At 43.1% G+C, this 22,685-nt stretch overlaps 1 protein-coding gene across 1 annotated transcript in view; it reads left to right on the top strand.

The window, feature by feature from the left end:
- Nucleotides 1-2,345: 2,345 nt before the first annotated feature.
- The window catches only part of FMN2 (formin 2), a gene marked incomplete at both ends in the record, with an annotated part of 311,706 nt that continues 291,366 nt past the window's right edge, over nucleotides 2,346-22,685 (top strand). Inside the window, one exon of the mRNA XM_081254035.1 lies at nucleotides 2,346-3,678. Coding sequence (XP_081110161.1) covers nucleotides 2,346-3,678 — 1,333 coding nt within the window. The remainder of the gene's footprint in view (nucleotides 3,679-22,685) is intronic.

The raw sequence follows: 22,685 nt of genomic DNA, 5'->3' as shown, positions 1-22,685 counted from the left end.
AGAAAAAATAGTAAGGAAACAAATAGTTCAGAATCAAAGATGTCTTGTTAAAGAAAAAGCAAAAATAAAGATCCATATGCCTCAGTCCTCAGAGAAGCAGAAAATTCTTACAGCCTCAGTCAAATTGTGCCCTCTGAGGAGCCTGGATTCTGGGAAAGAGCAGTCTTGTGAAAGACCTGAAACAAAGGCTTTTCAAGTCCTCGGGAATTGCTCAGAGACTGGGACAGTACCCTGGCAAAGTTATTAGAGTTGATTTCTCAGAGTTATTTGTTCAAAAGGGCCACCTGAGGATAACTGACCACTTGTCCTGAAGTTATCATTTATTTTTAAGAGACCAATTAGAAAGAAGTTAGTAATTATTGCTGTGTGAAGCTTTTACATCAAAGAATTATAGGACCTTAAAAAAGTTTTTTTGATAAAATGGTTAAGGAGGGAGGTTTAAAATATTGGTTCACAGCATGCAAAGGAACGTTTGCTTGTGGCATTTAAAATGCATCATGTAATATGTAGTACTTTTTCCTCCTTTGGGCTTACTTTAGAAATACTAACATGTTAGCTAGGTATACCTATTTTCAAAGTGATTAACAATTAACTTCTAATTTAAATATTTGTAACATTATTGATTAATGCCACTTAACCCTTATTTTAATTTACTGCTTGGAGTTTCTTTACATACCAATGATGTTTAAAAATCTCTTTTAAATATAGGTAACTAAATTTCCTAAGTAATTAAAATAATGACGATTTACAGTGAGGAAAATTTTTATATTAATATTGAAGCAGAATATTAAGAAATTTTGTAACAGTTATCAGGGAGGAAGAAGTTTTTCTCTACCCTTATAGGTTCTTCTGGCTGTCTAAGAATTAAATTGACATGAGACAGATTAGCAGGAGAAAATCACACAAAAGTTTGATAACATGTCTACATGGGAGAGACGCAGGAAAACAGAATCGTGGCCAAAATGGCCAAAACCCTCACCTTAAATACTGTCTTCAGTTAAAGGCAACAGAGGATGTTGTGGGTAATGGTTTGGGACTTCAAAGGGGAGGAAGGCAATTCATATGGAGGTAGGAAAGGAACTGTTTTGTAAAGGAGCATTTGCTGGACCAGCGGAGGCAAGGGACAGAGTGGATCAGATCTCTGGGCCCAGCGCTTTTTCCTGGCGGGTATCTCTGACGATAACTCTTTTCAGCTCTAATATATGAATTCTTTAGGCAGCTAAGTGGAAGAAAAAGAAAGACTTCCTTAGTCTTCTGTTTCTTAAAAGTAATCAGCCTAACTTAATCCTAATGCCAAAGAGACACATTTTGGGGCAGCAATTTTTTCTCCCCCAGTGAACTGTTGAAAACTTTTATAGTCAAGGCAGGGACAAAGTTTGTCTTGGGAGAATGGTGGTTTTCCGCATAGCATGTGATTTCTTGTGTTTGTGCCAAGGGTGTTTCTTTTTTATCTTTTTCTTTTTTGTAGGCGGCAACAATAGGCACATGTTAAATATTGATGAGTTTGACCTCCTGGGAGTTAAAGTATATGCACCCTTTTTGAATATAAATGCTATTTGGTTTATATGGTAAGCGCATAGAAATTTAGAGATTAGCATTTTAATGAAGTCTAATCTCAGTATTTTCTGATTCCCCCCCCTCGCCATTTTGTCAAAAAAAAAGTTTGAAAAATGAAATTTTGAGATGACCGCTAATGTTCTTTCATGGAGATGCAAGGTCTGCATGAACATAGTAACCTTCCTAAACCATATGTCAAGCACATTAACGGTGTTTAAATGATCAGTTATTGAAGAAGAGACCGATCCATTCGACCAGTATTTATTAAAGAGCCATGCTTCTGCAGGCAGGTTGGAGGGGGTAGTGTATGTGGCCTTGAGATTACCGCACCTCTAAACTGGAATGTGGCTTTCCTTTTTCCCCTTTAAATTTTTTCTTTTTTTTGTTCAGCGTGGATCTTCCAGCTGCCAAGCCCTTCAGCAGGGACCAGGCATTGGATTCCTGTGGCGGATACTGAGGTCCTCAGACCCAGAGGCGCTCCTGGCGCTTCAGCGGTAGGGGGCGGGGCTGAAGGCCCGGGGGCGGGAGGGGGCGGGGCTGAAAGCGGACAGGGGCGGGGCCTTGTGCGTTCCGCGCGGCCATTGGCGGCGCTGCGTGAGCGCGTTCGGCCCCGCGCGGGCGGGCGCAGCCGCGGCGCGTTCTGCGAAGCGCGGCAGGTGCGCGGCCGGCCTCCCTTTTTTCAGCAGCTCGCTCGCCGCCCGAATCCTCGGGATCCCAGCGCGGCCGGGCCGAGGAGCTGGCATGGCCTGAGCGCCCGCGGCGACGGCGGCGGCGGCGGCAGCAGCAGCATGGGGAACCAGGACGCGAAGCCGAAGAGGAGTGCGGGCGATGCCCCGCACGGAGGCGGCGGCGGCGGCAGCGAGGACGCCGCCGGGCCCCGCGAGGCCGAGGGCACAAAGAAGGCGGGCGGGGGCAAGAAGGCGCCGGGCCGGCACGGCAAGGGGGGCGGCGGTGGGGAGCCGGGCAGGAAGAAGAGCCGGTCGGATCCCAGGGCCTCGGTCTTTTCCAACCTGCGCATCCGGAAGACCCTGTCCAAGGGCAGAGGTGCTGGCGGCTCCCGTGAGGATGTGCTGGACCCCCAGGCCCTGCAGGCCGGCGAGCTGGACAGCGCCCACTCCCTGGTCACCAAAACCCCGGACCTCAGCCTCTCGGCCGACGAGACGGGCCTGTCCGATACGGAGTGTGCCGACCCTTCCGAGGTGACGCGGCCCCGGGGTCCTGGCTCCGCCGGGGTCGGGGGCCCGGCGGTGGCCGAGGATTCGGAGACTGCGGCGGGGGTGCAGGATGGACAAAGGACCAGCTCGGGCTCAGACACAGACCTCTACAGCTTTCACTCGGCCGCGGAGCAGGAGGACTTGCTTTCGGACATCCAGCAGGCGATCCGTCTCCAGCAGATGCAGCAGCAGCTGCTGCAGTCCCCGAGCCCCGAGTCGGCCCCGGCGTCGCCCCCCTCCGCCGTCCCCCCGCCCGGGGCCCTGCCGGGCCTGGACCGACCCCCGCCGGGCCCAGGCGCCGAGGCGGCAACGTCCGCACGCCCCGACCGGCCCCCGGCTGCAGACCAGCCCGCGGCCGCTGTCTTGCCGTCTCCCGGGTCGGCTCCCGGGGAGCGAGGGGCCGCGGACACGGACGAGGAAGGCGAGGAGGACGCTTTCGAGGACGCGCCCCGAGACTCTCCGGGGGCGGAGTGGGGCCCGGCGGCGGGAGAGGCCCCGCGCAGGCCGGGGGCGACGCGCGAGGAGGGCGCGCCGAGGCCCAGCGTCCCCGCGGCCGCCTCCCCGCCCGGCAGCCCGGCGCGCAGCCCGCGCTGCTCCCGGGCCCGCCCGCTCCTGGCGCCCTGCTACGTCAGGACCACCACCCGGCAGCTCAGCTCGCCCGGGCCCTCCCCGGCCCCGTCCCCCAGCCACAGCCCCCGGGTCCAGAGGCGGCCGGAGTCCTCCCTGGGCCGGGGGTCCGGAGCCGCTGCGGCCCCCGCCGCCGCTGCCGCCGCCCCGGCCAGGAAGCCCCGCACGGGCCGCAGTCGCTCGGCCGACTGGACCGCGGAGCTGGGCCGCGCGCCCGGGGCGGGGGTCTCGGCGCACCTGGCGCAGCGTGGGGCCGGCGGTCTTCAGGACGTGTTCGCAGGTGAGCGCCGGACTCGGGGTCCAGGGCGCCTGCCCCTCGGAGACGTTTCCGTTTGTACACAGGGTCTTAAAGGGAGCAGCTTAGGCGCCTCTGTCCTAAGGCATCTGGAGCAAGGGCCGCTCTGTCCACTTCTCCAAAATATCCCGGGTCACGCCAGGCAGATCGGCTCCTTTTTTTGGCACCGTTTGCAAAGCCATCATTCTCTTTCCTTTCTCCTCCCACAGCATTAAAAATAACGAGATTGTTCACGGTCCTCTGACACATCATCTATTCTAGGACTCCTCTGAGGTACACGCCCATGTGCACGCATGTGACACGTAGTTTCTCTCTCAGCGATCGGCGTGGACGCCGTAGTGAACTTAGGTGGTCACTCCTGGTTGCTGACGCAACCAAATCTGATGCATGCTTTCAGGAAATTAATGCATAGTGATCTAGAATATTAGGCATCATTTACATTTGGTTTCATGGCCCAGCTGGAGACAGTGATGGTGAGCAGGCCAAAAGCACCCGGGATGCTACTACTGGTACCTTTCCAGCGTCCGTATGGACTTGGCAAAGCCGGCTGAACGGTCGGCTCACGGCGGAAAATGTGGAACAGTGCGATGAGTTTATCCTTGCGTAGGTCCCACGCCTTTCCTTAAGTGCCCGCTGGTAGAGTGTCAGCTTGTTTCATGTTTACTAACTTCTCTTAATTTTTAAATGAAATAATTGAGTGTAAGAATTTAAGGAGCAGGGGAAAATGAGAATTTATGCAAGTCCCGGTAGGTAGTGATAAGTATTTGAATGATTAAAAATTTCAAATGTAATTTGAAAAGCTTAAAATCTTAGGTTCTGTGGCTTTAATAAATAGGTTATCTATGAAACGATAGATGATGTTTCTCCAGAGCATGGATGCTTGTTAGTTAGCTAAATGCTGTTCATGTTTGGTACTTACTTGTATTGGCCACATTTTAAATTTCATCCATGGGCTATCTTTTATTTTACGTTTAAAGATTCTTACACTTCAGAGTAGCCTCTCTGATTCATTTTACATGCTTGCTGTCCCTCTTTTACTTCTCCCTTCCCGATATCGTGTAGGTTAAGTTAAAGGAATGTTTATAGTCTAATATCCGTTAGATAAATTGTAAATAAAACAAAACAAAAAAGAAACATAAAATCGTCCAAAAGACTGATTTTGAAGGAAGAGGATCGGAAAGTTCTTTAGTTAACTTTTGTGAATTTAATGTTGAGAAATTCAGTATTTCCTCCTTATCTAGATAACACTCATTTTGTATATTATTTTTCTAGAAATGAAAGTATCACCAAAATTAAGATGATCATTCATTAATATTAATGGTTGTTCTGCTTTAGAATTTCAAGTATATTCATTTCCTTCATTTAACAAATACATATATCTGTGTATACCGGGCAGCCATGTTATGCCGGGCAGTGTGTTAGATGCTAGATGATATAAAGATCATTAAATCGTCTCTGCCTTTCCAAGGCTCACTGACAAGTGCACATAGAGATGTCGTACTCTGGGTGCATCAAGTGTGCAGTGACTTACCTCCTGGCAAGGGATGAGGAGACAGGAATTCATAGGAGGATTGGTCAGAGTCCTGAAGATCGTGGGACCCTAAATAGGTTGAAGTTTTGTTTCCATTAAGGAAAAAAAGAAAGAAAAGCGTATTCTTGGAGCTAGCATTTCATTTAAATTTGCTAAGTATTTCCAAACTTGAAATTTGGGACTCTTACAGGATTCCTGTTCAAGAGGTACCTGGGTTTTTTTGTTGACATCTCCAAGCAGGATTTCTTACTGTGCAGAGTTAGTTGCTTTAATATGGGCATCACCCACTTTATTTATTTATTTATATATATATTTTTATTGAAGTACAGTTGATTTTCAATGTTATGTTAATTTCTGCTGTACAGCAATGTGACTCAGTTATACACATATATACATTCTTTATTTTTAGTATTCTTTTCCATTATGGTTTATCACAGGATATTGAATAGAGCTCCCTGTGCTGTACAGTAGGACCTTGTTATTTATCCATTTTATTTGTAATAGCTTACATCTGCTAACCCCAACCTCCCACTCCATCCCTCCCCCAACACCCTCCCCCATGGCAACCAGAGAACCATGTTCTCTATGTCTGTGAGTCTTTCTGTTTTGTAGGTAAGTTCATTTGTGTCATATTTTAGATTCCACACATAAGTGATACATATGAGGCATCCCCTACTTTATATGTGATGCTTGGATATAGTTGGTCAGTGACCAGTGGATATTTGTGTTGCAGTTTCTATATATTTATCTCACTCACTTTCTTAAAAAAAAAAAAAAAAAGGTAGGTTTAACCAAATGTTGTAACTGGTGGGCAAATGGAGGTAAACAAAGAGATGAGAGTTTTCCAAGGTCACACTGTGACCTTCAGAGGCTGAGCCAAAAATAGGAGCTGAGTCTACTGATTTGAGTCTGACTGTTCTTGCTTATTCCTCAGTTTTGGATGTTCAACACTGTAAAACTTCATATGGAGTAAAAACTTTAAAAAATATTATAGAATTTAAGGCCTTCACTTATGAGATTTCCAAATTTCTATTATTAATAAGGTGAATTCCTTTCATTGTTGAACGTGTGGCCTTCTTGGGCTGGATGCAGGGTGATTGCTGGTCAGAGTGAAGCAGGTTTTCTCCAGGCATCTCTCATGGAAGCTTTCCTGCAGTGGTCGAGTGAATCCAGGGTGACACAGGCCTCTGTTCCTCAGGTGTTGTCTGCTTTCTTGTCATTTGGCTTTACATTTGGTTCTTTACCGTCCTCTCCTATTTTATGGGTGTCTTGGAAATTGCTAGAGCCCTGGGGAGCCCTAGCATTGTCCTCAGGAAAGTTGTTTTCTGGCCTTAATTTGCATGTCTTTGGATCAATTAATTGCCAGCTGCCTTTGAAGCAGGTGATAGTTATATCTCTAAGCTTCCATGGACAGCTTTTATTTTTAAACTATAGAATGGGGGTTGTCAGCTCTGCAGGAAGGAACAGATGTTTTTCGCTTTTTACTGCCTTCCAAATGTAGGGAGAAAATTCGAGTGAAAAGAGATCTCCATGGCACATGTTTGTGTTTCTTTAGCAGATATAATAACATTTACCAATAATGGGGACCAAGACTTTATCTTGTTTTAGCTATTAAGGAGCTGATGATGTTTTAGGCCACTGCACTGAAATTTCACAGTTCATTTGCTTGAAAAAACATCTTTGTCAGTGTTCAGTGCAAAAATTGCTATGAAATTTAAGAGATTTCTTTGCACATGCTTTCCTTACAGCAGAAGCTTTTGAATAGAATTTTTCAGTTAAAGTGTAGATGTGTGAAATGTTAAATTTGTGATGCTGATTCACTTTTGATAGAAATCTTTCCAAAGTCAATTATGTGCTTATCCTTCTTTTTCTTAAACACATGGCCTAAATGGTTCATCTGTTTTAACTGGCTTAATGTCATCTTTAGACCCATCATGTTGCATCCCGTGAAAACACTGCTGTTGCCCTCAACTGCTGTTGAAGTGTAATAGGCTGGTGACTCCAGTTGGCTGTTGCTGAGGTTTTGTATCTGTGTGGTTTTCTTGACTTTTTCCTTCCCGTCAGCTATTGATTCTTAGAGCTGTCTTTGGTCTCTTCTCCACCCTCACCCCCATTAATTCTAATTTGATTTTTGTGATCAATTTGTTATTGGTTTATGAATCCTGTGATTATGATGTTAGCTATATTTATTGCACTTCTACTAAATGCCAGGCTCTGTGTTGGTGCATTACATAAATATCTCAAATCCTTACAATAGTCTTGAGGTATAGCTATTTATCCTCGTTTTCCCAGTGAGCGAACCATGGTCAGGCAGGTGAAGTAACCTGCCTCGGGGCATTAAGCAGCCAATGGCCCATCTAGGATCTGTACTTAGAAAACCAAATCTGTTGTTAATGTGAATAAAATAAAATGAAGTGTGTCAGTGAGCTTTTGGAGCACTAGCTAGTCAATAAAGGGCGTGGGCTTTAAAATTTAGATTGCATGACTCTCATTTTGGCTTTTCTAAAGGTTATCTTGATTTTTATATCAAAATAGAAAGAAGACCCTCTCTAGGAGTACAGACTTTCTCATGCTGCTTGTGAAGTTATTAGACTGTGAACTTTTTAGAGTCTGGAGCAGTCTTATATCCAGCAGTAGCATCTGACAGAGTGTAGACGTCCAGTTATTGACCAATAAATGAGTGAGGGTCAGAAATCACCCCTGTTGTGTGTAATGCATCAGTGTTACTGTGACAGGAAAGGGGATTACAAGAATGCCGTCTTGGGCTTCCCTGGTGGCACAGTGGTTGAGAGTCCGCCTGCCAATGCAGGAGACACGGGTTCGTGCCCCGGTCTGGGAGGATCCCACATGCCGCGGAGCAGCTAGACCCGTGAGCCATGGCCACTGAGCCTGTGCGTCCCGGAGCCTGTGCCCCGCAATGGGAGAGGCCACAACAGTGAGAGGCCTGCGTACTGCAAAAAAAAAAAAGAATGCCGTCTTTTCCCCTGTATCTTGCGTTACTGGGCTTCATGTATTTGAATCAGATTTGGCAGCATAAGCTGGGACTGGGAGCACTGTTCTCAACTCATTTTAGTTTGGTCTAAAACATCCTTTCTCATGGTTTCTGTAAGGCTGTGGTTTGGATTGAAGTCATTTACCCCACTGGCCTGGCTTTTCATGCATTTAGGCATTTGGATACAAGCCATGTGTACATGAACTTGAGCAGGTGCATTTAGAGCAGTGTTTCCTTCTGATTCCATTAAAAAGGTGCTGAGCACACACCTTGGGTGATGCAGCAGTGGTTCCTCTAACTACTGGTATTCCAGATATATCTGCATCCTAGCTGGCTGTTCAGTTAGGTGACTCTTAAGTAATTTTTTCTCATATGTATGAAGGTGGAGGAATTGTTTCAAGTTAATAATATTACGATTAAATAGTGTATGTAAAGCCCCTACAACTCTGCCTGGTACATAGAAGGCACACAGTTGGTGCTATTTACTTATCTGTCCTGATTTATTGCCTTAATGGACTACATTGTTCAAAGTGGTCCAAACCAAATTTGTCACATCAAAACAAAACAACTCTGAAATTGTGTATAAACACTGGGAAGGATGTAATCCGATGCTAGTTGAAAATTAATATTTCTAGTCAATAGGGTTTTTTTTGGCAAATTGTTTATGCATCAGTTTTTTTCTTTTCTTGCATTTTCTATGATTGTAAGCCTTTTTGTCACTTTATCAGAAATTGTAGTTTTCTTGGGGGTTTGGATAAGGAAAGCATATGATGGAGGATGACTGTGTGATTAGGGGGAGGTGGTCATGTTTAAAGGGGGGTGGGGTAGAGGAGGCGCAGTATTTACCCACCTGGCTTTGCAGCTTCACCTCCCATGGTTTCCTTCAGAAACCCTCTACTTTAGTCAAGTTAATCTGCTTACTGTTCTATGAACATGCATTTCATTCCCCTGACTTTGTGCCTTTGTCTAACAGTTTTCACTCTCCTGTAACACAATTTGTCTCTCTTGACTTAGCATCTGAAAAGGCTGATTGAATTCCCATTTCCTCTTTTGTATCTTTCCCAGCTGGACCTGACTGGTGGTCATCTCTGCATCTCTGTGCTTACTGTCTATATCATAACATGTATACTTCTTGGATTTGGGGATTCTTTAGGTCTTCCTTCTCACTTCCTTCTGCTTTTCCTTTCTCCTTGCCTGCTCACCTGATTCTGTCCATTCATCACCCACTCCTGTCTATCCTCTGCGAGTACCTACTCCGCGCCCACTGTGTGCCAGTCAGTAAGGTGGACACTGAGCACACTGAGACCTTTATGAAACTTGTTCACCATTTTCTCCAAACAGGGGAGTTGATTATCTATTGTAACTGAAACTAGTTGAATTTAAGTTGGAAAGTTACTAACATTTTTGGGTGGTGGAAATTAATTATTTTCATTGAGGTATGATTGACTCAGTGGTGAAAGTAGAGTGATACCTTGGTAGAATTTGTGTTGAGAGAACATTTTTTCTGATTTTTGTGGATTGATTTTAACATAGCAATGATAATGCAGTAATCTAAGCTTCCAAATATAAATTTTGTTGGTAATGAAAGAAGAGGAAAATTTCATTATTCCCTTCATTCCTGCTTTTGCATTATAAGTAACAACCTGGTGTTAATGAAATTTAGAATTAAGGGACCATTAGGAAGAAACAAATGTGTACTGCCTTGTGACTTGATAGTTTTGGATATGATTTGAGTGATTGAAAACTTTCTGAGGCTTTATAAATATTAAATATATAAATACATGGAAAATAAAACTTCTAGTCAATTTGAAATGGTAGTTAGTAAATCGAGGTATTGTAACATCAGAATGATAAGAACAAAAGATAACAGTTATTGGATGCTTAGAAGAGGATGCTGACCATGCCAGAGAAGTGTTGTCTTTTGATACCTGCTCCACTGTGGGAGAGAGAGAGGGAAACCTTTGTATCTTCGTCCCCTTCAAGGATGTACCTGGAGGCCTTGATTGGGTGGGAAAATTACTGCCATTCCTCTGTGCACTGTACCTTGGACCCACTGGAGCTTTTAGTATCTGTTATGCCAGAGCTGCAATGGGCCCAAAATAGTCCTTTTTATTTTCAGGGAGAATAGAATAATTTCTTGAGAAAATTAAGCCTTTGTTGTGTTTTAAAATTATGCTTAAAAATGCTTAAACCCTACTCCTTCTTGTTTCTTTTTATTAAAAAAAATTTTATTAGTAGTAGTATTTTTTTTGGCCATGCTGCACAGCTTGCGGGATGTTAGTTTCCTGGCCAGGGATGGAACGTGGGCCCACAGCAGTGAAAGCCCCGTGTTGTGACCATTGGACCACAAGGGAATTCCCTGGGTCTCTTTTTATACTTCAGGCAGAAGGGTCTCGGTGCTATTGGCCGAAATGTTCATTCGGTTTTTTCTATAAGATGGCTCTGGTAGCACTTAGTTGTCTCTAACTTCATTCGAAACCATTTTGTTAGATTGTATGTGACAACTGTCATAGCAGCGTGCATTTAAAAAAGTTATCAAAATTGGTGAATTTTTGTGTAGCCATCTTAATATTGAAAATGAAAGAAAAAACAACATTTTTGGCATATTATGCTTTATTATTTCAAGAAAGGTAAAAATGCAATGGAAACACAAAAAAGGATTTGTGCAGTGTATGGAGAAGGTGCTGTGACTGATGGAACGTGTCGAAAGTGGTTTGCAAAGTTTGGTGCTGGAGATTTCTCACTGGATGATGCTCCACAGTTGGGTAGACCAGTTGAAATTGATAGCGATCAAATCAAGACATTAATTGAGAACAATCAACGTTATACCACGTGGGAGATAGCTGACATCCTCAGAATATCCAAATCGAGCGTTAAAAATCATTTGCACCAGCTTGGTTATGTTAATCGCTTTGATGTTTGGGTTCCCCAGAAGTTAAGTGGGAAAAAAATCCTTCTTGACCGTATTTCCGCATGTGATTCTCTACTTAAACATAATGAAAACTTGCTGTTTTTAAAACAAATTGTGATGGGCAATGAAAAGTGGATGCTGTACAACAATGTGGAATGGAAGAGATCATGGGGCAAGCGAAATGAACCACCAACAACCACACCAAAGGCCAGTCTTCATCCAAAGAAGGCGATGTTGTGTATATGGTGGGATTGGAAGGGAGTCCTTTATTATGAGCTACTTCTGAACGCCGAACGATTAATTCCAACAAGTACTGCTCCCAATTAGACCAACTGAAAGCAGCGCTCGACGAAAAGCTTCCGGAATTTGAACAGAAAACGTGTAATCTTCCATCAGGATAATGCAAGACAACATGTTTCTTTGATGACCAGGCAAAAACTGTTACAGTTTGGCTGGGAAGTTCTGATTCATCTGCTATATTCACAGACACTGCACCTTCAGATTTCCATTTATTTCTTTAACAAGAATTCTTTACAAAATTCTCTTAAGGGAAAAAATTTCAATTCCTTGGAAGACTGTAAAAGGCACCTGGAACGGTTCTTTGCTCAAAAAGAGAAAAAGTTTTGGGAAGGTGGAATTATGAAGTTGCCAGAAAAATGGCAGAAGGTAGTGGAACAAAAAGGTGAATACATTGTTCAATAAAGTTCTTGGTGAAAGTGAAAAATGTGCCTTTTATTTTTACTTAAACACCGAAGGCACTTTTTGGCCAACCCATGATCTAGTGCACATGCGTGGAGAAGAATTCTGTGTCATTTAAATTGTGGCTTTATACACACACAGAGCAGCACTTCAACAGGAGTGCAGGCTGAGAAGTCTTTCCTTCGGCCTCCCTTTTTAAGTATCCTACTGGTTTCCTGTAAAACGTGGCAATAATTTCTTACCTCCTCTTAGTGTCCTGGTTTCCCAGGTTGTAAAAGTGAGTGTAATCCTGGTGGGAAGCTGCTTCCTCCAAGCCTTATCCATCCCAGCAGTTCTATAGGAATGATGGTTCCAGGAGTTATTGTTTTCTCCAGATAATGATACTTTGCATATTTAGAACTTTACTGTTAGAGTGGAAGAAAATCCCTATGTAGGAGGATCCACTTTTACTGTGGAGTAAAGATGCTCTGGGCATCGGTACTAGCTGGTGGTAAGACCTTGGTGGTTTTGATCAGTTGTTAATTGATGCTAAAAGGGATTTGGGTTGGTTGGAAAGCTGTTATCTGATGTGCACTTGGGACCTTGTGTTTTTGTACACCAGGGTAGTGACTGCGGGTATGGTGGGTGGTGGACCTGTTTTATGGAATCTACAGAAGGGAAGGCTGTGTTGTTCGATGTTACGACCCAAGGATTTAGAGTGTATGGAGTCTAAATACACTCCAAATTCTAATAGTGACACCACATCCGTTGAGGAAATCCTTAGATTCATTATCTAAGGACAAAAAGAGTCTCCGATTCTTGAATGGGCTATAGGCTTTGCATTTTTCCTCTTAGTTTAAACTTCTCAGTAAAAGTAGTAGTACTAATTCTTATAAGTTATTCAGTATACTTTAATATATTGGTTTTGTCCTCAATTTTCCATACTATTTTATACGCTTACTTAAATAACTTATGAGTGCATGGTATTTCATTTAGAAGTTTGCGTTGACATGAAATTTTCTGAAGAGATAAGACAGGTAAAAGGTTTTGAGAGCTTTTAGGTATTTTACTTTTTTTAAAAAAAGTTTTATTGGCCTTAAAGTAGTGCAGCTTGTTCAAGCTCATTAAGAAGCAAATAGGCTAGAAAGGAACTATTTCAGGATTCCAAATAGATGCATTTGAATACTCTGTGGAAAGTTTGGAAGCCATGAGTCTCTTCATTATTTTATTTTTATTTATTTATTTATTTTTTGCGGTACCCGGGCCTCTCACTGTTGTGGCCTCTCCCGTTGCGGAGCACAGGCTCCAGACGCGCAGGCTCAGCGGCCATGGCTCACGGGCCCAGCCGCTCCGCGGCATGTGGGATCTTCCCGGACCATGTGGGATCTTCCCGGACCGGGGCACGAACCCGTGTCCCCTGCATCGGCAGTCGGACCCTCAACCACTGCGCCACCAGGGAAGCCCCTCTCTTCATTATTAACATACAAGTCTTACCTTTGAAAAGAGTAATAAAAACAATGGGGTAACAATAGAGATGGTTTTTGCAAACATGTACTTGTAGATAATTTCCCCCACCCAGCATGTTTCAAAGCTATAGACCAGCACTTGCTGCTTGGAGAGGTGAGGGATGTGGTTTCTCCTTGGGAGGTATTACATTTTGCAGCTACCCAGGATGTTCAGCAATTATTTCTCACTATCCTTGCTGTGCTATTTTGGTTAAACGGCTTTGAGGGTGTAAAATGTTTGGATAGTATCCTGGCAGTTTACTTCAGGATATAGGGTTTGATGTGTCTTCATTCTGTTCTTGGAAAAATTAAAAATGTGTTGACTCCGTTGGATCCAATATATTGTTGGTGGGCGAATAAGGCTGAATAAGAACTGCAGTGATTTAGGTGGAGAGACATTTGTCTCTGGGCTGAAAATGTGATGTAAGTGAAGGGGTGATTCTGGAAGCCTTTTATCTCTGACTTGGATGATTTCTCTAAGGAGCCTCACTTGACTCTAAATTCACAGATCATTTTCACTACCATCTGCTTCGGGATAATAAAAGCTGAGCATGTGGCCTCCTGGCTTCATCACCGCCTAGATCCAGTGGACGACTGTCTGCACCTCTGGCCCCCTCCCTTCTGCATCACGCTCGTCCTACTGAGCTGTCACAGGTCTAGGAGGGCCACTGTGTCTAATGGGTCACTGTACCTACTCTTTCCCTCCTTCTAAATACCTGCCTCCTGGGATTCCCAACCGAGGCTTGGCTGCCCAGCCTTGCCACACTCCTTGGTTTTCTCACCCTTCTCATACTTGAACTTGACCTCAATTAGTCCTTCCATTTTCTCTATTATTAAATTTCTCTTTGATAAGTCTTCTAATTTGTATTCCCATTGCCTCTACGTTTCCTAGAAAAGATTATCCAACATTGAGATTCTAAAGGTTCTCCCTGTCTTCAGTCTGGCTCTTTTCCAGTAATTCTCTACAAGGCAAGAGAGTCCACTATTTAAAATACAAAGATGAACTGGCCGGTCCCAGAGTAGAAACATTTCAGTGGTTCCCTCTTGCCCTGAGACTAAAGTTCATATGCACTACACATATATATAAAAATACAACATATTATGTATAAATGATTACATATTATATATATACTTAACAATTTTTAAAATTTTTATTTATTTATTTAACCATTTTTTAATCGAACTATAGTTGATTTACAGTGTTGTGTTAGTTTCAGGTGTACAGCAAAGTGATTCAGTCATATATATGTTTTCTTTTTCAGATTATTTTCCATTATAGTTTATTACAAGATACTGAATATAGTTCCCTGTGCTATACAGTAGGTCTTTGTTTATCTATTTTGTATATCATAGTATGCATGTGTTAATCTCAAACTCCTAATTTACCCCTCCCCGTGCTATCACCTTTGGTAACCATAAGTTTGTTTTCTATGTCTGTGAGTCTATTTCTGTTTTGGAAATAAGTTCATTTGTATCATTTTTTTTTAGATTCCACATATAAGTGTTATCGTATGATATTTGTCTTTCTCTGTACTTTACTTAGTTTAATCTCTAGATCCATTCCTATTGCTGCATGGCATTATTTCATTCTTTTTAATGGTTGAGTAACATTCCATTGTGTATATGTACCACATCTTCTTTATCCATTCATCTGTCAGTGGACACTTAGGTTGCTTCTTGGCTGTTGTAAATAGTGCTGCTATGAACATTGGGGTGCATGTATCCTTTCAAACCACAGTTTTCTTGGGATGTATGCCCAGGAGTGGGATTGCTGGATCATATGGTAGTTGTATTTTTAGTTTTTTGAGGAACCTCCACAGTGGTTTTCCATAGTGGCTGCACAATTTACATTCCCATTACCAGTGGAGGAGGATTCCCTTTCCTCCACACCCTCTTATATACACACTTTTGTATATTATTATTTACTGTGCTGCAGTTTTTCTCCCCTTGCCTAGTCTCTGTCCCTCCCCTGTCTTGAATGTTCCGAGTCCTTTTTCAGGTAGCTTGTGCTCTCCCTAGTAGTTCTAGGTCTTACTGACACTCTCTCCCTGGTCTTGAGGACAGAAATGCGCGTTTATTGGTACCCTGAGGGCGTTGTTAGTCCATGCAGAACTCTTCACGTTGTCCTTGGATTTATTTTCTGTATTTTCACTTCCTATTCTGACCTCCCTCATGGATGCAGGGAACTGCTTTTATGTGTTTGATTGATATCCTTAAAATTGTATGTATTTTGTAAAGTGTGTAGTATTTTTGTGTGTATTTAATTTTCTGTTATACAAACAGTCTGAATTGTAGACTTCATTCTTTTGCTTTTTTTTTTTTTTTTTAAACTCAGGAGCCTTTGGGAAAAAAATGTACAGATTTTTCCTGGTGAATGTTTATCAGGTGGGTTGTTTCTTACTGCTTTATTTTGTTACAAAGAGTGAGAGTTCCTCTGGGTCGTCCAGCCCCAGGGACACTGTTCATATCTGTTGTATGTGAGTCTTGACCCTGGAGGTGTGTATTGTGACCATGGATGGTCCTTACCTTTGATTTCCGCATCCGCCAGGGTAGACATCTAGATGCCACCACAGACAGCACTGTGATTAGTATTCCCACACAGGTCCTGTGTGAGAACTTCTCTGGAATATATATTCAGGAGTGAGATTGCTAGGTCAAAAAAATGAAAATTTACTTAATTTGTCTGGGTACTGCTAGTTTAGTTTTTTAAATGTTCTCCCAGTTTATACTCGCTAGCACAGCAAATCAGCATTTATCTGATTTTTGAATTTTTACTAATCCAGTGAGAAAGTGGTATGTCATTGTTTTACTTTTTACTTTGTATTTATCTGCTGGCTAATGCCTTTGAGAAAAACTTTGTGTGTTTTTAGCTGTTTGGGTTTACCCTTCTGTGAATTGCCTGTTCATATCTTTGTACCTTTTCTATAGGGTTTCCTGATTTTTCTTGTTTGGTCACAGAGGTTCTCTGTATATTCCAGATGCGACTCTATTACCAGTGTTTAGAATGTAATGGAGCATTGCTAAACCCCCTTCTGGTCTTCTTTCCTTACATTATAAGCTCTTGTAAAAGTGATGTTTCTCAGAGTCCCTTGTGGGTTGTGTCTAAGATGTGGTTTAGGTTGGATGAATTCGTGCCACGTCTGGAAGACCTTGACAAGGCCCAGGATTGACCTCTGCTGTTTGCTCTTCCAAGCCAAGCAGAGGCCTGGTGTCCAGGCACCAGTTCCCACAGGCCCTGGTGTGGCCCTGGCGGGCACAGCCCAGTTCTGGGCTGGCAGCAGGGGTGTCCCAGCTGGGAGACCTCCTGACCTGGGACCCAGGCCTTAGATCAGAGAAGAGTGGCCACTGTTTTGGTGGCCTGGTTCTCAGTCAAGGCTCGGTGAGTGGTCTCTACTTTGTCTTCAGCCCTTCCAAAACTCTGTAAGACAAGGAATACCCTGCCGTGAATCTCTTGCTATTTAAACTATTTGGAGTGGATTCAGTTCTATGTAATTGTTGAAATTTTGACATATAGAATCAATTTTTTAAAAATAAATTTATTGGGCTTCCCTGGTGGCGCAGTGATTGAGAGTCCACCTGCCGATGCAGGGGACACGGGTTCGTGCCCCAGTCCGGGAAGATCCCACATGCTGCGGAGCAGCTGGGCCCGTGAGCCATGGCCACTGAGCCTGCTCGTCCAGAGCCTGTGCTCCGCAACGGGAGAGGCCACAACAGTGAGAGGCCCGGGTACTGCAAAAAAAAAAAAAAAAAAAAAAAAAAAAATTATTTATCTCATTTATTTATTTTTGGCTGCGTTGGGTGTTCATTGCTATGCGCGGGCTTTTCATTGTCATAGAGTCTCTTGTTGCGGAGCATGGGCTCTAGGTGCGTGGGCTTCCATAGTTGTGCACACAGGCTGGAGAGCGCAGGCTCAGTAGTTGTGGCACACGGGCTTAGTTGCTCCGTGGCATGTGGGATCTTCCCGGACCAGGGATCGAACCCATGTCTCCTGCATTGGCAGGCGGATTCTTAACCACTGTGCCACCAGGGAAGCCCTAGAATCAATTTTTGATGTTATAAATATCTTCCCCTAGCGTTGCATCCCTCTTTAAAATTTGTTGTGTCCTTTGCTGAACAGAAGTACTTAATCTTGACATAATCAGATCTATTTTTCATCTGTGGTTTGTGCTATTTTCTTCTCATTTAAGAAATCCTTTCTTAGGCCGAGGTCACCAACATTCTCTCCTCCCCAGCATTCTACAGTGTTATCGATTCACCATCTACATTTAAACATCTGCTCTGCCCAGAGTCCTCTTGAGCGTGTGGTGTGACACACATGGCAAAGCAGAGTTTTCAACATCGTCTGCTAAACAGTTTTTACTCATGGATGCTTAATGCCGTCTTTATATCATTCCCATACCCTGTCTGAGGGTCTGTTCTCTTCCTTGCATGGGTGTTTTTCTGTCTTCAGTGGGTACCAGACAGCTCTCATAAATGTGCTTTGCAGTATGTCTCATTTCCTGGAGGAGAAGTGTCCCCTTTTTCAAAGTTTGAACATTATCAGGACTTAGCCGTTGATGGGCTTATAGTTGTTTATATAAATTTAAATTAAGTGGTTGAGGTTTTTAAAAAGTCCTGATGGTGTTCAATTTATTAAATTTGTAGTTTATATTGAGGACTATTGTCATTTTAATAATGTCATCCAAGACTGTGGAAGACCTCTTCATTTATTCAGATCATGTTTTATGTCCTCTTAATAGAGTTTTGGACTTTTTTTATGGAGGGTTTGTGTTTTCTTTGCTGAGCTAGTTTCTGGGTGCTTCATATGTTTCATTGCTAATGGGAACGGTATTTTACTTTTGAATTGTTTTTAGTTATTGTTGGGGTAAAGAAATGTTTTCATTGTCTTTCAGTTGTAAGTATTATGGGATCTCGCTTACGAATATTTTTTAAACCTAAAGGTTAATTAGTCATATCTGTGGTTTATAGCTACGATTCTAACACTAACTCTGATGTGTGGGGTTTTTCCCCACATCACCAAGCAGTTCTCTGGGACACCAGCTGGGTGCCCTACAATTCAACTCAATTCTGACAACGCTGCTTACTTGGAGATGGTGTCAGGTCCCTCAGACTAAGGGCTCAGTCCTACAAGGCTGCCCACTCTTCAGATGCCAGTCACAGGTCCAGGTTGTCACCTGGGCTCTGACTGAGCAGCTTATAGGTTCCAGCAGCCCCTTCCTTGGGTTTAATTAATTCTCTACAGCAGCTTATAGAACTCAGAGAAGCATTTCACTCTCCAGATTACCAGTTTATTATAAAAGGATAAAACTCAGGAGGAGTCAGATGGAAGAGATGCACAGGGCAAGGTATGGGGAAAGGGCACGGAGAACCTCGGTGCCGCTCTCCCTGAATCTCCACCCGTTCGCTGACCCAGAAGTTCTCTGAACCCTGTCCCCTTGGGTTTTTATGGAGGCTTATTTACACAGGCTTGATTGATTAAATCATTGGACATTGGTGGTTGAATCAGCCTCCAGCTCTGCTCCCCTTTCCTCCCTGGAGGTCAGAGGTGGGACTGAAGGTTCCAACACTAATGACAGGGTTGGTTCCCCTGACAACCAGCCCCCATCCTTAGGTGCTTCCAAAAGTCACTGCATTAACATAAACTCAGTGTACTTGAAAGGGGCTGTTATGAATATCAATACACCTTTTTTGCTCCAATCATTTAGGAAAGTCCAAGGGTTTTATTTTTTTTGTCCTTTATTTTTTTTTTTTAGAGCTAGAAGACATTTTCTATTTTTTATTAACTTTAATTTTCATGAATAAAAGCAGTTTCCTGTCTTGCCCCTTCTGATCCTTTGATTACTCCCCTTTCAACAGAGGCAACCATTCACAATTTGTGTAGCAGTTTTCTTTGGCATTTGCCTAATTATTTCTAAAATATCTCCATTTTAGATTTCCAACTCCCCATCACGATAGATGGGGTTTTAGTTTTCTCACATCTACCTCTCTTATTACCTCCTGTGTTCCCAATTGCGTAACAGAGATCACAGATTTTTATAAAATAAAAAGTTAATATTTAGATTCTTAGGACTATGCAAATAGTAGTCACTGCAAAGTCATATCGTGTACTATGTCCAAATGTCCTTTCTTATATCATGCTTTCTATTTCCTGGAGTTAACAATTATTATTTTTTCATTTTCCTACTTTTCTAGGAGAATTTTTCAGATGCTTCAAAATTTTTGACTTAAATCTATCTTTAATATTCCCTATAAACTCTAAGAGATAAATTTATTTTTTCCCCTGGAGGCCGCATTTCCAGAGGACTCAGGCCCCCTGCTCCAATCTACATTGGTTGTTCTCAATCTTGCTGATCACCTATCATTCCTGGACTTCCTTTCACATCCTCTGTTTCCCCTGGACCCCTGTAAGTTTCTCTTTTTTTGGTTTTCTCCCTGTTTGCTGAAGTATATCCTCTAGGACCTTAACTAGAGAAGGTGAATACACCGTGCAAATATTTGAGCCCTTTTATATCTAAAAATGTCTTTATTTCACCTTCATAACTACTGGAAATTTGGATGTCTAATTATAGGCTAGAAATCATTCTAAGCTCAGATAGTTCTAAAGTAAATTTTATTCATGTATAGTTTATATACAACAACATGCACCATTTTCAGTGTACAGTTTAATAAATTTGGAAAATGTATAAACCCATACATAATCTTCCACCTCAATCAGAAAACAGAATATTTCTATCACCTCCAAAAGTTCCCTCAAGCTCCTTGGCTGTCAGTCTTCCCTACTTTACCCCACCACTGGCAACCAATGATGTTGACTTTTTTCACTCATCATATTTTTGAGGAAATGCCAAGGGTTTTAGAAGCTCTGTGCCAGAAATTGGACAAAGACCAAATACATATTTCTTATTATAAATCACAATATCGCAATAGTCATGGGATTTTAAAGGCAGTCCTTTTATCTTTGTTTACAGCAAAATAATTGAAACAATCAGAACATAGTGTACATTGTGTAGATTGTTTTGAAATTACTGTGACTCTTTGGGCTTACATATTATCAGTCTTTGTGAATCTGTGCTCTTTTGGGGAAGGTATAATCCTAAAATCCAGAAACATTAATCTAATTTAGTAGGTTGTGTTTCACACTCAACATTAATAAAAATGTCTAATTTAAAAAAATACTTCGGGCTTCCCTGGTGGCGCAGTGGTTGAGAGTCCGCCTGCCGATGCAGGGGACACTGGTTCGTGCCCCGGTCCGGGAGGATCCCACATGCCGCAGAGCGGCTGGGCCCGTGGTCCATGGCCGCTGATCCTGCGCGTCCGGAGCCTGTGCTCCGCAACGGGAGAGGCCACAACAGTGAGAGGCCTGCGTACCGCAAAAAAAAAAAAAAAAAAAAATACTTCAAAAACGTCATTTAAACCACTGTAAATTTTATCCAAACAGAAACCCCCACATTCCTTGGTTTCCACTACCTGCTTCTGCTGGTTTGCCTCCTTCGTTTCGGGCTGGCTTTTGTTACCTTCTCCTGGTCCTCTTCTTGCCCCCGGACCCTTGCTAAGTACATGCTGCTTCCCCTGGGCTTCAGTCCATCTGAACATTCATCTTCAGGAACCCTTTCCCTGAATGTGGATGACTGCACGGTTCAGGTCTCTCTGAGAATTTCAGACGCAGATTTCCTGTTGCCTTGAAAAAATTTTGACATGGGCTGTGGGAGGCGGTCCACGCTGAGCTTCTCTGTCCTCCAAAGCGACTCCCTTGTTCATTGCCTGCCTGGTGGGTGGTAACAGCATCTGCGCAGCCATCTACCCAGTCTCCTCAGCCAGAAGTCTGGGAGGTGTAAAGTTAGCAAGTTCCTCACATTTCCTCCTCAGACTCTCCAGTCACTAACCCCTGTTAAAATATACCTCCAAAATTAAAAAAAAAAAAACTCATCCCCTTCTTTCCAGGAGAGTTCTTAATGCTCTTCTCAGAATTATTCTATGGCTCTTCATTGACCAGGACAGATTTTAAGCCTGAGATTGATGTTGAAGAAGAAGATCGAACGTGTCTGGGACGGAGGAGCTAGATTTGCTAACACTGTGTGTGATTTGCTCAGCATCAGGGAGGCGTCCCTCAAAGAGGGTCCAGCTTTGGAACCGCTGGTCTTGGGTGGGGCGATTTCACTATTTACTGGAGATGTTCAGAGGCTGGTTGAAGATCTACTGATGTGACCACAACCCTGGAGAGACTGAACTTGACCACTGACTTTCCTTCCAGCTACAAGAGTCAGTGATGTTTGACTTCAAAAGCTTAGAGCAGCTGCGATGGTCTGTGTGTCTCGTTCCTTTTATTTGGGGCTGCTTTAAATATGTAAAAAAGTCTTCAGCCAGAGGTATTTTCAAGCTGCCATTTATTAGACTCACTTTTACGGATTTAACATAATAGACTGAAATTAATTTTTAAAGCATTTTTCCTTTTGACATTTCCATATTTTTTTCCTTTGAAGTTTGATTTGTTTCATGATCTTTGAAGAAATTACCAGAGAAATCCATAATCTAACATAGGTCCTGAAAAGGGGTTGGTTGTCACTGTCACATATGTCCCATGATATTACTTGGGTGATTTTATTAGATTCATTTGATTAAATTTCTCAGCTTGTTCTTGTCATATTTCAGTCCTTGATCAACTGAAGTTGCCTAGTTTCTTTTTTCTCTTCCCCCCCCGAAAAACCTTGATGGATGCCAAAACTGAGCATTAAATTTATATAAATTTGAGTAGACTGTGCAGCGACTGTCGTCAGAGTTCTCTACACCGAGTCACTTTTGAATGCTGTGTCTCTGTGTGATGTTTTACTGTAGTTGAAGCTGAGCATATTTTTTACTGCTATTCTCCATACTCTCAGTGTCAGGTAACCAAGATGCATCACACATGAGTCCCAGGTCACCACACAGAGCAGTCAACTTCTTCAAAACGGATGTGAAGACGCATTACAGGCACTTACTGTTAAGGACTCAGATAGACCATCAGCAAATCTGTACCCAGTCTGTAGAGTTTTATAAAGTTTAAAATATCTTGTCTCCCTTCCTTCCCTGGACTTCAGAGCCTGAGGACAGGCGTCTTCCTGTGAGAGCGTCTAGACCAGCCCTGGCTGTGGGCTTGGTGGGCTCTGAGCCTGGAGTGCAGGGAGCTTGCGCCCGTATGTGGAGCCCTTGGTGAGCTGTGGTGTCGTCTCTGGGGGTGGGCCCAGATGGGTTCTTGCACCTCCTGTGACACGTCCAGCCATTTGACCACATGCCGGCCTTCTTTCCTCGAGAAAGTTCTAGATGTTAATACTCCTGAGACCCCTTCAGTCACTGTGAAACTTGTAGCCTTGTGGATCTGGCACTAGACATGTTAATTTC

The sequence above is a fragment of the Mesoplodon bidens genome, assembly GCF_964165515.1.
Source record: "Mesoplodon bidens genome assembly, chromosome: 1".
Classification (NCBI taxonomy): Eukaryota; Metazoa; Chordata; class Mammalia; order Artiodactyla; family Ziphiidae; genus Mesoplodon; species Mesoplodon bidens.
This window is presented reverse-complemented; position numbering and strand designations above follow the sequence as displayed.